Source organism: Mobula birostris, chromosome 6, assembly GCF_030028105.1.
Source record: "Mobula birostris isolate sMobBir1 chromosome 6, sMobBir1.hap1, whole genome shotgun sequence".
Lineage (NCBI taxonomy): Eukaryota > Metazoa > Chordata > Chondrichthyes > Myliobatiformes > Myliobatidae > Mobula > Mobula birostris.
This window is the reverse complement of record NC_092375.1, coordinates 9,446,425-9,461,649: the sequence shown is the minus strand read 5'-3', so window position 1 is coordinate 9,461,649 and position 15,225 is coordinate 9,446,425. Positions and strand designations below refer to the sequence as shown.

The window sequence follows — 15,225 nt, the reverse complement described above, 5'->3', positions numbered from 1 at the left end:
AACATTTCAGACTGAGACCTTTCTTCTGGATTGGAAGAAAAGGGGGAAGAAACCAGAATAAAAAGGTGGATGGAGGGGAAGGAGGATAGCTAGAAGGTGACAGGTGAAGCCAGGTGGATGGGACAGGTAAAGGGCAGGAGAGGAAGGAACCTGATAGGAGAGGAAAGAGGATCATGGGGGAAATGGAAGGAGGAGGGGCACCAGGATGTGGTGATAGGCAGGTAGAGAAGAGGTAAGGGATCTGAGTGGGGAATAAAATTTATTGCATGAGGGGGAATTTCTTTCACCAGAGAGTGGAAAGGAGACTTCACCAAGTTCCAGTCCCCCTGTCTCAACCACTTCCAGTGGCAGCTCATTCCATATACTCAGCAACCTCTGCGTGTTTAGCTCCGATTTAACCTTTGCCCTGTCACCTTCAACTTGTGATGGAAAGGAAGGTGGTTGAGGCCGGCATGAAAGCAACATTTGAAAGATGTTTTGAGGGCTACAAGCACTAAAGTTGCTGGCGGAACTCAAGAGATCAAACAGCATTTTATTGAGGGGAATAAACGGTTGCTATTTTGGGCTGAGATTGTCCATGAGGACCTTCGGCATCTATCATTTATTCATTTCCATCGATGCAGCCTGACCTGTTGTGTTCCTTCAGCATTTTGTGTGTGTTAGTCTGGATTTACAGCACCTGTAGAATCCCTTGTGTTTAGACAGCTACAGGGAAAGGGAAGGTTTAGATCAGGGGTTCCCAACCTTTTTTATGCCATGGATCTCAGATGGGGTAGGCCTGGTCTGGATGGATATGGGCCAAATGTGAACAAGTAGGACTGGTCTAAATGGGTGTTTTGATTGGTGTAGATGAGTTGGGTTACAGACAGCTATGTGACTATTTGACTCTCTAAAATTTTGGCCCTGTTTCTCCCTCCACAGATCCTTCTTGGCCCACAAACTATTTTCTGCTTGAATTTTGGGGCTTTTCCTGCTGCTTCAGCCAGGTATCTCCTTTGAGAGCCCAACACCACCCTCCCAGTGACTTACCGGCTGGAGTTTGGCCACTGTTCAAACTTTGAAGGCTCTCCATGGACTCACACTGAGTCAGGCAGCTTCCCTCAGCTTCGTGCTCTCCACCGGCTTGCTCTGGGTGGCCTTCTGCATTGTCTTCACACTGAAAGACACGTTATCATTTTTGAAAATAAAACACAACTTCCCTTCTTGTATTCGTGGGGGGTTTAACAGGAGGACTCTAAATGAAGCTGAGACAGCTGAGGAAATACTGGAGGATGATGAAAGTGACGGGTTATAGATAGAGAGGTTCATGGGTTTAGAGAGAAAATATCAGAGCTTAGAGCACAACACAGTGGTGCAGCTCACACAACGAAAATAGGCAGTTCATCCCACTGGTCCATGCTATCCACATCATAAGATTCAGATTAAGAACCCCCATCACCCAGTACAAGGTGACAGAGTAGATATATGTCTCTACCAAAGGAGGTGTAAGTCACTCCTTCCCTTAGCTAGCCTGCAGGTTACCCTTGGGCAAGGTGTAGCACCTGCTTAACCCCACTCCCCCCTCCCTGATCAGGGTCACGTGAAGCCATGGGAGCAGGTGGCGGATGGTCGTATGAGCAGCTGGTGCAGATCACAAGTCCTGGTTATGCGACCACTGACACCAGGTAGACAATCTTTAGAGAGTATTGATAATGGCTGGGTCACCCATCTTGTAAAGATACTGCCCAGAAGAAGGCAATGGCAAACCACTTCTGTAGAAAAATTTGCTAAGAACAGTCGTGGTCAAGGAGACCCTGATCGCCCACGTCATACGACAAGGCACATAATGATGATGATCACCCAGGACATGCCCTCTTCTCATTGCTACCATCAGGGAGGAGGTACAGGAGCCTGAAGACACACACTCGAACAGACTTGGAGATCTTTTATTCAACATTTTCATTTAATGTAACTTTTTTTTCTTTCTCTGGCCATATTTACATTCCCTTCTTGCTTTTTAACTGTTTTTAATGGAGGTCGGGTTTGAGGACGTGATTGTTTTAAGTTGTTTAACTCTACTTGATTCCTAGTTAGTCCTTTGCTTTGCTTTTTAGTTTAGTTGCACGGTGGGTTTTTTTTGGGTTTTGTTTTTTCCTTATTGACATGTTTGAAGATTAGTATACTATTATATTACCTGGTTATTTTATATCTAAACTGCACTGTTTGTACTAACTTTTTTTGTGTGTATTAATATCTCTTGTAAAGTTATATTGCAACTGTGTATCAGTGCCTATATGGTTTACCTTTTGTGTACTAATTCAATAAAAAGATTTAAAAAGACACACACTCAATGTTTAGGAACAGCTTCTTCCCCTTCGCCATCAGATTCCTGAATGGACATTGAGCTCATGAACCTACCTCACTATTTTTGCTTTCTTTTCGCACTACTTATTTAATTTAATATGTTTATATAATTCTTATTGTAATTTATAGTGGTCTTATGTATTACAATGTACTGCTGCCACAAAACAAGCTCAATGACCTATGTCATTGATACTAAACCTGATTCCGAGATTCAGATTTATTTAGTCGCCTACTGTAAATGTTGAAAGATGAAGTGAAGTGTATATTTGTGTTAACAACCTACACAGTCTAAAGATGTGCGGGGGCAGGCCTCAACCGTTGACACATACTCTGGTGCCAACATAGCATGCCCTCAATGTTCAGCCTTTAAAGTTGACTTTTTGGGCTAGTCATAATCCTTCCTTCCAGTAACGGTTGCCTGCATCTGGCTCATAGGTTTCAGGCCCTTCCCCTCCAAGGATCTATCCAAATACCTCGTAAGTGTTCCAATTCTAACCCCCTCGGCCATTTGCCCTGGCAGGACTGAACCCAACACTCACAACACGCTGGAGGAGCTCAGCAGGTCGGGCAGCATCCGTGGAAAAGATCAGTCGACGTTTCGGGCCGGAACCCTTTGTCAGGACACACCGAAACGTCGACTGATCTTTTCCATGGATGCTGCCCGACCTGCCGAGTTCCTCCAGTGTGTAGTGAGTGTTGCTTTGACCCCAGCGCCTGCAGATTATTTTGTGTTTAGGACTGAACCCAGGTCACTGGTACTGACTGTGTCCTCAGCGACGGTGACCTAAGTTCAATTCTGACCTCAGTGTCGAGTCGGTGTGGGGGTTTTGCACGTCTTCCTTGTGACCAGGTGGGTTTCCTTCGGGGTGTTACAGGGAGAAAGCAGGAGAATGGGGTCAGGGAGAAAAATAAATCAGCAGTGATTTAAAGGTGGAGCAGGCTCAACGTGCTGAATGGGCATATTTCTGCTCTTCTCTTCTCCCATAACCCAACGGCATAGGGATTAATATGTTGCTAGCACTGTGGGGTAAGATGTAACTGGCTATGTGATGGTTGGCGTGGACAGTGGGTGATAGGTCCTTCCTTCTGCACTCTATGCACCCGTGAGCAACACACACAAAATACTACAGGATCTCAGCAAGTCAGGCAGCATCTACGGGTGGGAATAAACAGTCGATGTTTCAGGCCAAGACCCTTCTTTGGGGCTGGAAAGAAAGGTGGCAGAGTCCAGAATAAGATGGTGGAGAAGAAGTACCGGCTGGCAGGTTGAGAGTCAAAGAGCAGCACAGACCACAGAAGGTCTTACTGAACTTCCACTGGAAAGAAAGGAGGCAGAAGCCGAAATAAGAAGTGGGGGGGGGGGAAGAAATACAAACTAGCAGGTGATAGGTGAGACCAGGTGAGGGGGAAATTGGCTGGATGGGGTAGGGGTGTCAAAGTAAGAAGCTGGATGGTGGTAGGTGGGAAAGGTAAAGGGTAAAGAAGAAGGAATCTGATAGAAGGACATGTGGCGGTGGGAGTGAGACTGGGAGGGCACATAGTCAAAGAGCCAGAGAGCAATGGAGATCACAGAGGGGAGGTAGTGAGAGAGGGTCTCACTCAGCCCTTAGGACTTGTTGCTCTTGTGGTTAGGTATTGCCAGCACCAATGAAGATTAGAGCGCAGATGAGCGTGGTGGACAAAATCATTGGAACATTTAATCCTATAGGCAACCAAGAGTATGATGCAGCTGTTGAGGAAAGACAGTGTCACTGAGTGGAAACAAGTTGACGTGCTGTTGAAGCAACACACATAAAATGCTGGAGGAACTCAGCAGAGCAGGCAGCATCCATGGAAAAAAAGTGCAGTCAGCCCAAAACTCGACTGTACTTTTTTTCCATAGATGCTGCCTGGTCTGCTGAGTTCCTCCAGCATTTTGTGTGTGTTGCTTGGATTTCCAGCATCTGCAGATTCTGTCTTGGTTGTGACTTGGTGTTGACACTTTTCTATGGGTAACACTGAGGTTAGGAACAGGGGCTTGAGAAGATGGCAGGCAGAAGGGAGAAGATCTACAATGGCCTGAGAATAATGGGTGTGGGAACAAGCATTGTGCCCTCCAGTCAGACCTGACACCAGGTGGTCAAATCAGATGTCCACCACAGACCTTCAGCTTTTACCCTTTGCAGTCATGAATAGATAGTGGTCCTTACCAGAGGTTGTGGCTGACAGAGCATAGACACAAGAGGGCCTGCAGATGCTGGGAATCTTAACCGACACACAAAATGCTTGAGGCTGCCTGACCTGCTGATATCCTCCAATATTTCGTTCGTGAGACAAAGCAGTACATTTTCAATGAGAACTAGGCTGCTGACGATACAGGGAACAGAGTTGAATTGTCTCTACACAAAAGCAAGGGATAACTTGAAAAGGCATGACCAGTAAGTAGAACAGCACTATCTTTCCCACACAAATAGCAACTGCATTAAAAGATGACCACTTTAAGTTGTAGGATCAGCAGTGCTGATATGACCCAAAAGTCTGAAAGTACATACCAGAAGGCTCAAGGAAAGCTTCTATCCCACTGTTATAAGACTATTAAATAGTCCTCTAGTATGATGAGATGAACTGTTGTCCCCACAATCTAGCTCAAGCTCATCAGGGCCTTGCACTTTATTGTCTACCTGCATTACACTTTCTCTATAATGGTAACACTTTATTCTGCATTCTGTAATTATTTACCTTGTTCTATCTCAATGCACTGTTGTTCTGTATGAACAGTATGCAAGACAAGTTTTTCACACCTTCTACCCAGGTGCATCACAGCTTTGCATCACATCACAGTATGGCAACTGCTTTGCCTGAGACTGCAAGAAACTGCAAAGAGTTGTGGACACAACTCACCACATCAGAGAAACCAAAGATTCTTTCCCACACTTCACAGTGACTTGGTAAAGCAGCCGATGTAATTAGAGACTCCACCCACTCCAGACATTCTCCCTTCTCTGCCTACACACCCCCCCCCCACCATCATGCAGAAATACAAAAGCCTGAAAAGACGTACCACCAGGCTCAAGGCAGCTTCTGCCCTGCTCTTAAAAGACTATTGAATGGCCCCCTTATAAAACAAGATGGATTCTTGACCTCACAATCTATGTCTTCATGGCCCTTCACTTTAATATCTGTCTGCAATGAATTTTCTCTGTAGCTGTTACACTTCATTCTGCATTCTGTTATTGTTTTTCCTTATGACTCACTTGATGATGTAATCGAATGATCAGCATGGCTGGCATGCAAAACCAAGTTCTTCAACAGTTAGTCAACCACCAGTCTGGAACAGGCAGAGTCATGAAGCTGAAACACACTGTGTCTTCCTCTGCTGAGGTTTCATAATGGTTGGCAAACAGTTTTAAGGTGCATTACTGGCCCCCTTCTGAACTAGAGTGTGGGTCAGGATATCTAAATCGTACATAAAACCATAAGACCAAAATGTATAGGAATAGAATTAGGCCATTTGACCCATCAAGTCTGCTCCGCCATTTCATCATGGCTGATCGAATTTTCTTCTCAGCCCCAGTCTCCTGCCTTCTCCCCGTATCCCGTCATGCCCTGACCAATCAAGAATCTATCAACCTCTGCCTTAAATATACATAAAGACTTGGCCTCCATAGCTGCCTGTGGCAAAGAATTCCACAGATTCACCACTCTCTGGCTAAAGAAATTCCTCCTCAACTCCATTCTAAAATCCCTGTATTCTGAGGCTGTGTCCTCTGGTCTTAGACTCCTCCACCGTAGGAAACATCCTCTCCACATCCACTCCATCAAGGCCTTTCACCATGCAGTAGGTTTCAATGAGGTCACCCCTCCAATTTCTAAACTCTAGTCTATCTAGCATATTGCATCAAATTCTAAAAGTAAAAGGCACCTGCATTCTTAAGGAAATGTACTATAAACTTAATAATCCTGTAATCCTTTCTGCAAAATATTGTTAATGTTAAACTATATTTTATTCTGCAATAACTTTAAAATTAACAACCATCCCCTCTCTCTTGATTATATCTTGAATGTCCCAGCAGCATATGCTCAAAAGTTTCTCGGTGATTACAACATTTTCACCAATGTACCATTTAACCCTGTGTTTACTCACCGCCTCCTCTGACAAGGCTTTGATGTATTTGCGCGCCATTTTTTTCTTCATGGTTTTGGAAATGGCCCGCATGGTTTTCCCAAGACCGCTGCCATTCTGCCCAGGCTTGGCGGGATTCTCCCCAGAGGCTTCCGAATCATGTACCTGTGCAGAGAGGCAAAAATGTCAGCGTCAGGGTCACTAACCAAGCAGCAAGAGGTGAGACTTAGAGATAGAAGTGGGAGATTTTAAAGCAGTCAGTTTTGTGACTTTCTGTTCACTTCCAGGTAGCAGGGCAGCAGAAGAGATACAGCTGTGAATTGTTAGCCAATAATTGATTGGTTAAATAGTTAACTGGCAGCAGCCAATAAAAAGACATCAGGGTCAAGAGGAGTGGCCATTGTTAGAGTGGTCAGTGTTAGCGTGGGGGAAAGCTGAGGATTTTAGCCAAGTGGCTGCATCAGGAAGAGGAAGAAGAAGAGGCAGTGAGTGGAGGCTAAGGCGAGGTCCTGATACACTCTTTATCATTCTTTCTCATTGCCCAGTTAAAATTCAAAAGATTCAAATGTTCTAAGGACATTGATTATCAAAGTATGTATGCAGTATATAGCTCTGAGATTTGTCTTCCCACAGACAGCCACATAACAAAGAAAGCCATGGAACTTGTTAAAAGATATATTAAACACTCAAAGCGCAAAAAAAGAACAAATCACACTAATCACATTTAGAAGCTAGGTCAAACGATATTGTGGGCCAAAGAGCTATACAGTACTGTGCTATACTGTTCTATGTTCCATCCAGCCATTCTGAATGACACCTTGTACAATAAGATAAGTCTTGACTTCACTAACTCTCTGTGACTGTAACACCCCATTCTGCATTCTGTTGACCTACCTCGATGTACTGATATAATGAAATGACCTGTATGCACAGCACGAAAAACAAAGGATTTCACTGTCTTTGACAATCATAAATCGATTTAAAAATCCACTCTGTGATTTCCCCTCTGATGTAATGAGCAACAAAATGATTCATTCAGAAATGAACACTGTGGATGGGTTGGAAACACCCATTTTTATTTATTTTATTTAGAGATACGACACAGAACAGACCATTTCAGCCCATCGAGCCGCAATGCCCAGCAACCCAACTACATGACATCAGCCTAATCACAGGGCAATTTACAATGGTCAGTTACAAACACGAGGAAGTGTTTGGATGCTGGACATCCAAAGCACTACACGTTACTCTGGAGCAACTCAGCAGGCCGGGCGACATCGAGGGAAAAGAGCGAACAGTTGTTGTTTCGGGCTGCAACCCCTCCTCAGGACTGAGACGAAAGGAGAAGATGCAGGTGGGGAGAAGGGGAAATAGGCTAGATGGAAGGTGATAGGTGAAGCCAGGTGGGTGGGAAAGGTCAAGGGTTGGAGAAGAAAGAATCTGATAGCAGAGGAGAATGGACAATAAGGGGAACGAAAGGAGGAAGGGAATCGGGGGATGTTATAAACTGGTGAGAAGTAAAAGGTCAGAGTGAGGGATAGAGAAAAGGGGGCAGGGGGAATTTGCTATACTACTGATTGAGGTTCTGTTTGTCGGGGCAAGGCCAGAGTCATTGCCCACTGCTGTTGCACAGTCAATAACATCCACATAGAGAAAGGTGGATTCCTCCCTCAAGGAATGTCAATAAAGCAAGAGGGTTTTACAGGACCCCAGCAGATTTGAGGTCACTGTTACTAGTAACCAGATTATTTAAATTAATATCAGATTATCAACTGAATTTAGTGTCAGGGAAATTGTCACAACTACCTCAGAGTACCAGTGAGGCTTCATAAGACCATATGATATAGGAGCAGATTTCGGACATTTGGCCCATCAAATCTGATCCACCGTTCCATCATGGCTGATTATCCCACTCAATTCCATTTGCTTCCATTCTTCCTGTAACCTTTGACCCGTTACTAATCAAGATCGTGTCAACCTCCACTATTAATATACCCAATGGCCTCCACTGCTGACTGTGGCAATGAATTCCACAGATTCACCACCCTCTGACTAATTAAATTCCTCCCCATCTCTGTTCTAAAGAGATAGCCTTCTACCCTGAGTCTGTGCCCTCTGGTCCTGGACTCCCCCACCAAAGGAAACATCCTCTCCACATCCTCTCTATCTAGGCCTTTCAATATTCAACAAGCTTCAGTTTGACAACAGTTCGACTGGAAGTCTATGGGCCAAAGGCGGGCAGGTGGGACCAGCTTGCTGGCCGACAAGGTCACAATACACAACCTGAGTGGACAAGCCAGTTTCTAGGCTGTATGACTCCATGACTGGAATTTAGGAAATTGAGGGGTGACCTGATTGAGGTATTCAAGAACATGAGGGACACAGAATGGGTGAAAGCACATTATTTTTCCCCATGGAATGGATACCAGAAACAAGAGGGCAGAGGTTTAAGGTCAGAGAGGTTTAAGATTCATTATGTGCCATGTCGTATGACGTAGGTGATCATTGTCTTTCAATGACCATGGTTGTTCCTGGCAAAGTTTTCTACAGAAGTGGCTTGCCATTGCCTTCTTCTGGGCAGTGTTTTTACAATATGGGTAACCCTAGCCATTATTAATACTCTTCAGAGATTGTCTCCCTAGTGTCAGTGGTCACATAACCAGGACTTGTGATCCACCTGCTCCCATGGCTTCGTACGACCCTGATCGGGGGCTAAACAGGTGCTACACCTTGCCCAAGGGTGACCTGCAGGCTAACGGAGAAAAGGAGCACATCACACCTCCTTTGGTAGAGACATAATGGAGGTATGCCACCCTAAGATCAGAGATAAGACGTTGAAAAGGGATCGCAGGGACAACTTCTTCATGCAAGCTGTTTTGCATATTTGGAACAAGTTCCAGAAATAGTGGTTGAGGCAGGCACAGTAGCGACATTTAAAAGCCATCTAGATAAGGACATGGAGAGCAGAGGTTTAAAGGGGTATGGACAAATGGGACTACCTCGCTGGGCAACACAGTTGAGTTGGGCTGAAGGGCCTGTTTCAATGCTATATGATTCCATGAACTCTGTTGAACGGTGGCACCTCCAGTGATGCCACACTGTCTTGGAGCTGCACTCGAAAGGTCAGCCTGGATTTGCAATAGGTTACGATGTTTAGCCACAGCTCAGAGCATTGCTGACCAGATGTGTGACCATAAGATCGTAAATCATTGGAACAGGATTAGTCCATTCAGACCATCGAGTCTGCTCTGTCTTTCCATCATGGCTGACCTACTATCCCTCTCAATCCCATTCTCCTGCCTTTTCCCTGTAACCTTTGACGCCCTTACTAATCAAGAACCTATCAACCTCTGCTTTAAATATACACGATGACTTGGCCCCCACAACCATCTGTGACATTGAATTCCGCAGACTCACCACCCTCTGGTTAAAGAAATCCCTCCTTACCTCTGCTCTAAAAGGATACCCTTCTATCCTGAGGTTGTGTTCTCTGGTCCTAGTCTCCCCATCTACTGGGACTTTTATTGCATAGCACTCCATCAGAATCCTGTAACACTGTAACAATACTTCCCTATCTCTAAGCTCCTTTGTAATAAAAGCCAACGTGCCATCTGCCTTCCAAACCACTGCGGTGCTGCACGATGAAGAGAGCAGTGTGGTAGCGTAGTGGTTAGCATAATGCTTTACAGCACCAGCGATCGGTGCTCGAATGCCACCACTGTCCATAAGGAGTTGTGTGTTTTCCCCATGACTGCGTGGGTCTCCTTCGGGTGCTCCGGTTTCCTCCCACAGTGTTAGTGTTAGTGCATTGCAGGCATTCTGTATTGGTGTTGGAAGTGCAACAACACTTGCGGTCTGCTCTCGGCACGTATTTGCACTGCGTCGGTCATTGATGCAAAAGACGCATCTCACGCATTGTACACTCAGTGGAAACTTTATTAGGGACACCTGTACCGAGACCCTTTGTTGGTCAGGGTCGACCATGAATGTTGCGTCCCAGCTGTCCACGTGATACTCAAGCCAGGGCAGTACGACACGGAGAGCAAGCTATTGCCCATGTATCAGGCTCCCCCCTCTCCACGCAGGAGATGAATCCAAAGGAATGGCAAAGACTGATACAGTTTAGCGCCAGCAATGTTGCAGGAATTGCCAGTCAGCACTAAACTCAAGCAATGCACACAAAATGCTGAAGGAACTCAGCAGGCACGGCAACATCTGTGGAAAAAAAGCACAGTCGATGTTTCATGCTGAAACCCTTTGGCAAGAGGGTTTCTTCCTTCTGAGGGGTCTTGGCCCGAAACATCGACTGTACTTTTTCCATAGATGCTGCCTGGCCTGCTGAGTTCCTCCAGCGTTCTGTGTGTGTTGCTCGTATTTCCAGCATCGGCAGATTTTCTCTTGTTTGTGAGATCAACTCAGTGTAGGGCCGCTTTTGGGACTCCAGCTTCAGATTTTGCCTCAGGTTTACTTCTGAAGCCTTCCCCATGCGTTGATTTTGCTGCAAGGCAGTGGAGGTCTGAGATCGGAATTTTCCTTCTCCTAGATGAGCTGCCGATCATGGCTGACGAGCCCCATCTGCCTGGAGCAATTGGTTTTAAGGTGCCAGTAACTCATCTTTGTCCCTTCCCCTATCAGTAGAAATGGCTCCACTAGGATTAGTAGCTAAGCCATGTGTTAAGGCCAGGAGCTGGACTTGGTTTTCAGAGGCTATTTGAGATGCATGCCATTAGGAGCTTTTAATACATAGTAGGAGCTTATCCCCATTACCACCCCTGGCTACGGCAAACTTCAGGAACCAAACACCTGAACACCTGCTTATTAATACAAATATTCAATCAGCCAATTATGTAACAGTACCTTTCCTTAATGTCAGGTGTGCCGCTGGCGTTTAGGGCAGCAATGAAGATCCTCCATCTCTGTCTCTTCACACTGTTCCACACAGATAAGGAAGGATTCTTCACTGCTGTTTCTGTAACAATTTTTTAGACCTGGGCTGAACCCCTGAACCTGGAGGATCGGTGGACTCCACGTCCGGCCTCTACTATATGACCTGTTGGGCATAGGAGACCCTACCAAGAGCCAAAGCTCGAGCCCCTGACTCCAACCAACCTGGGTCTCTAGATCATTGAGGCACACAGGCCTCCAAGCTCTCCAACAAGGTTGTGGTCCTCTTGGAGGTATGTGGCAATTCCAACTCAATGCATAAAAGCATGCAGAGGTTCAGAACGAGGAAGAAATTTGCTCTAGGTGACGTTGATGGTGGAATAATCGTTGGTGTCAATGGGGAGGTTTGAGTAGCTCAGGGATAACGGTTCTCCCGGGATTTTCATGCACAACAGTCTCCAGAGTTTGCAGAGAATGGAGAGAGAAACAAAACAAGGGCCTCTGGTGAGCAGCAATTCTGTGGGCGAACTGGCCTTGTTAATGAGAAAGATGAGGAGAGAATGGCCAGGCGAGTTCAAGTTCAGGAAGGTGACAGTAACACAAAGAACCACGCGCTACAACAGTGGTGTGAAGAAGAGCAGTTCTGAAAGCACATCACTTTGAACCTCGAAGTAGATGGGCTACAGCAGCAGCGGATCATGAACACACATCCAGCAGCCACTTTACTTGGGACAGGAAGTACTTAAAGTGGTCACTGAGTGCACGTGTGACAAATAAAACTAATCTAATCTCAACAAAGAGATTCTGCAAATGGTGGAAATCCAGAGCAACACACAGAAAAGGTTGGAGAAGCTTAGCGGATCATAGTGTAAAACAGACAACTGATGTTTCAGGTCAAGTCCTGACGAAGGGTCACGGGCTGAAACATCGGCTCTCCATAGACGCTGCAGTTCCTCCTGCATTTTCTATGCACTAGTCTGATCTCATCCAGTTTGCAGCTGCACCTCCTGTACATCTCCAGCAGGTGGCGCTCCCAGCACAGTGCGGCTGAGTGTCCCCACCCACTCACCTCAGATCTACAGGATTACATTTAATTTCTGGTTCCATCCTTCGCAAAGGGTTGGTCGGGGTGGGGGTTCTTCAAGAACAATAAAATACTGCCTCTTAGTGAGTTCTATTCTTTCTCAATTGAGATCAACATTGGGGGAACAGCCGGTCACAAATAGACCCTTCATCTGGACTTGACCCAAAACCAGCAACAGTCCACTTCCATCTCCGGGTGCTGGCAAGCCTGCTGAGGTCCTCCAGCAGCTTATGTGTGTGCTACTCTAGAGTTCCAATGTCTGCAGTCCATATAGTGGAGCAGAGCTTCCTCAAAATGCCAGAGACCCTCTGGTTCTACCTACCTCTCCCTCATCCTCGCAGGCTGCCCTCATCACTTCCTTAGGTCGCGTTGGTGGTTAAGGCAAACGATGCATTTCACACTGTGTTTCAATGTGATAAATGAATCTGAATACTCTGGAAAGTCTCGGTTTACCCCATCTCTCCTCACCCAAACCAGGTGAGGGAATCCAAGATGCACTCCCTCCATGACAACTATGTCTTTTCTTAGGAAGGGAAGTCAGAACTGTTCCTAACACTCTGTACACAAACAAGAGAAAATCTGCCGATGCTGGAAATCCAAGCAACACACACAAAATGCTGGAGGAACTCAGCAGGCCAGGCAGCATCTATGGAAAAGAGTACAGTCGACGTTTCAGGCCGAGACCCTTCAACAGGACGGGAGAAAAAGTAGATGAGGAGTAGATGCGGTCCAAACAGTCTCACCACGCCACTATATAATTCTTGCTTTACTCCCATAGTCAAAACCTCTTGTTATAAGGCCATGAGACCAGAGGGTATAGGGTCAGTATTAAGCCATTCAGTCCATTGAGTCTGCTCTGCTATTCAATCATGGCTGATTTATTTTTACTCAACCCCATTCTCCCACCTTCTCATTGCAACTCTTAATTCCCATAACAATCAAGAACATATCAATCTCTACCTTAATAATGGTAATAACTTACTAACAGAGCACTTTTCATACAGGCAGTAGGATACTGTGCAAACATGAAAATAAAATAAAATATAAAAATAAACATGAAAATAAAAGACTAAAGGCAAGGTTAAATAAACACGTTTTGCGATGGATTTTAAAAGCATCAACTTATTCTGCATCCCTTATAGTTTTAGGTATTGAGTTCCAGACTTTATGGGACATAGTTCAAAAAATCTGAGCTGACAATATTATCTTATCTTTTGAGGGAGATTGTTTAAATTTAAAAGACTGGCAGAAGAAGACCCGAGCGCTCAAGCAGGATTATAAACTGAAAACGATTCTGTGGTTACTCAATAATAAGTGAATTAATTGGCTTTCACAGCCTTTCTGTGGTAACTAATTCCCCTGGCTGAAGAAATTTCTCCTCTGCTCAGTTCAATACATTGAGGTGCAATGTGGCAGGTGTGAAAGGTAAAGGGTTGGTGAAGGAGACTGTCCATGTCCTTCTGCCTCTGACGTTGCAGACAGCTCATTCCACCAGCACCACGAGATTGTAGCCCAACATCGAGGGGACTTACACTGTCCTCAGCTTTGTCCTCTGGTTTGGCCGAGTGTCCATGGTGTCTGAACCGGTCAAAACTCCCAAAGCTGCTGGCACGCTGTAAGGTAAGAGGAGATGAGTTAGCAATACATAGAACATCAGAGAACATACCTGGAATATACACTTGTTGGGAATATAACATTCTTAATGAACAGATTAAAAAATTGAGACTGTGACTGCTGGAATCAGGAGCAACACACAAGATACCGGAAGAACTCAGCAGGTCAGGCAGCATATAATAAATCAGCAATAGTGAGCAGACTCGATGGGCTGAATGGCCTAATTCTGCTCCTATGTCTTATGGTCCTGCACAGTATAGAGCTTATATTTACTCAAGGTATGAAGTGGAAAATTGTCAAAGAAAAATCCGGCATAGGTGAACAAAAAGCAGATGCCAGCCAGAAATCTCGAAGAACACACTCTGGCAGCATCTAAATTAGAGAGGGAGAAAAGTTAATCAGCCATGATAGGATACTGAGAGACACTTGATGGGCTGAATGGCCTAATTCTGCTCCTATGTCTTTAGGTCTCATGGTCTTGTGGTCTCATTTTTTGTTGCTGCGGGGCAAAATGGTGAGATGTTGACTCATCTCCTCTTATTTTACAGCGTGCCAGAGAACCCAGCTGGACTGTATATTTACAGAGAGTGAATCGGGACACTCTCAGAGATGAAAGCTGAAAATCTGTGAGAGGAAATGGACAAACATGCTTGCAGCTAACAAAGCTGATAAAATCGTTCTGAAAGACCAAAGCTGCAATATACACTCTCAGAAAACGAACTGAAATACACATTAAGGTATCAAAACGTTCATCTTTTCTCTCTGAGAACAAAGCTGGAGCTCTCAGAAGACGAGGCAGGGATCGATATCGTCAGAGACAAACACGGTCTGAGATCAGATCTGAAATGTTCACACTCAACAGATAAAACTGGATATACTTTTCCAGAGAAACTTAGTTATCAATGGACTCCCCATTGCATGGGTAAGTTTTATGCAGAATACACGAAATACTGGAGAATCTCAGCAAGTTGGGCAACATCTACAACACTATCTATAAGCAGTCTTTTGGGCCAAACCCTTCATTATTTTGTGTGCAGTGCTCAGGATGCTCACCATCTGCAGAAACTCTTGTCTCCCAAGTTTTATTTTGTTTCCCAAACCATTCTTCCACAGGGCAAAAATTTCTTCCAACCTCCACTCAAAGATGTTGCCCCCTGAAATGGATTAGCCATTTTTTAAATTTTTACTGATCAGCCCC

At 45.1% G+C, this 15,225-nt stretch overlaps 1 protein-coding gene across 1 annotated transcript in view; it reads right to left on the bottom strand.

Moving 5' to 3' along the window:
• LOC140198808 (SAM domain-containing protein SAMSN-1-like) overlaps nucleotides 1-15,225 on the bottom strand; it is a 74,147-nt gene that overhangs the window by 15,248 nt on the left and 43,674 nt on the right. Inside the window, exons 2-4 of the mRNA XM_072259867.1 lie at nucleotides 13,946-14,026; nucleotides 6,467-6,610; nucleotides 1,030-1,156 (exon numbers count right to left, since the gene is read on the bottom strand). Coding sequence (XP_072115968.1) covers nucleotides 1,030-1,156; nucleotides 6,467-6,610; nucleotides 13,946-14,026 — 352 coding nt within the window. The remainder of the gene's footprint in view (nucleotides 1-1,029; nucleotides 1,157-6,466; nucleotides 6,611-13,945; nucleotides 14,027-15,225) is intronic.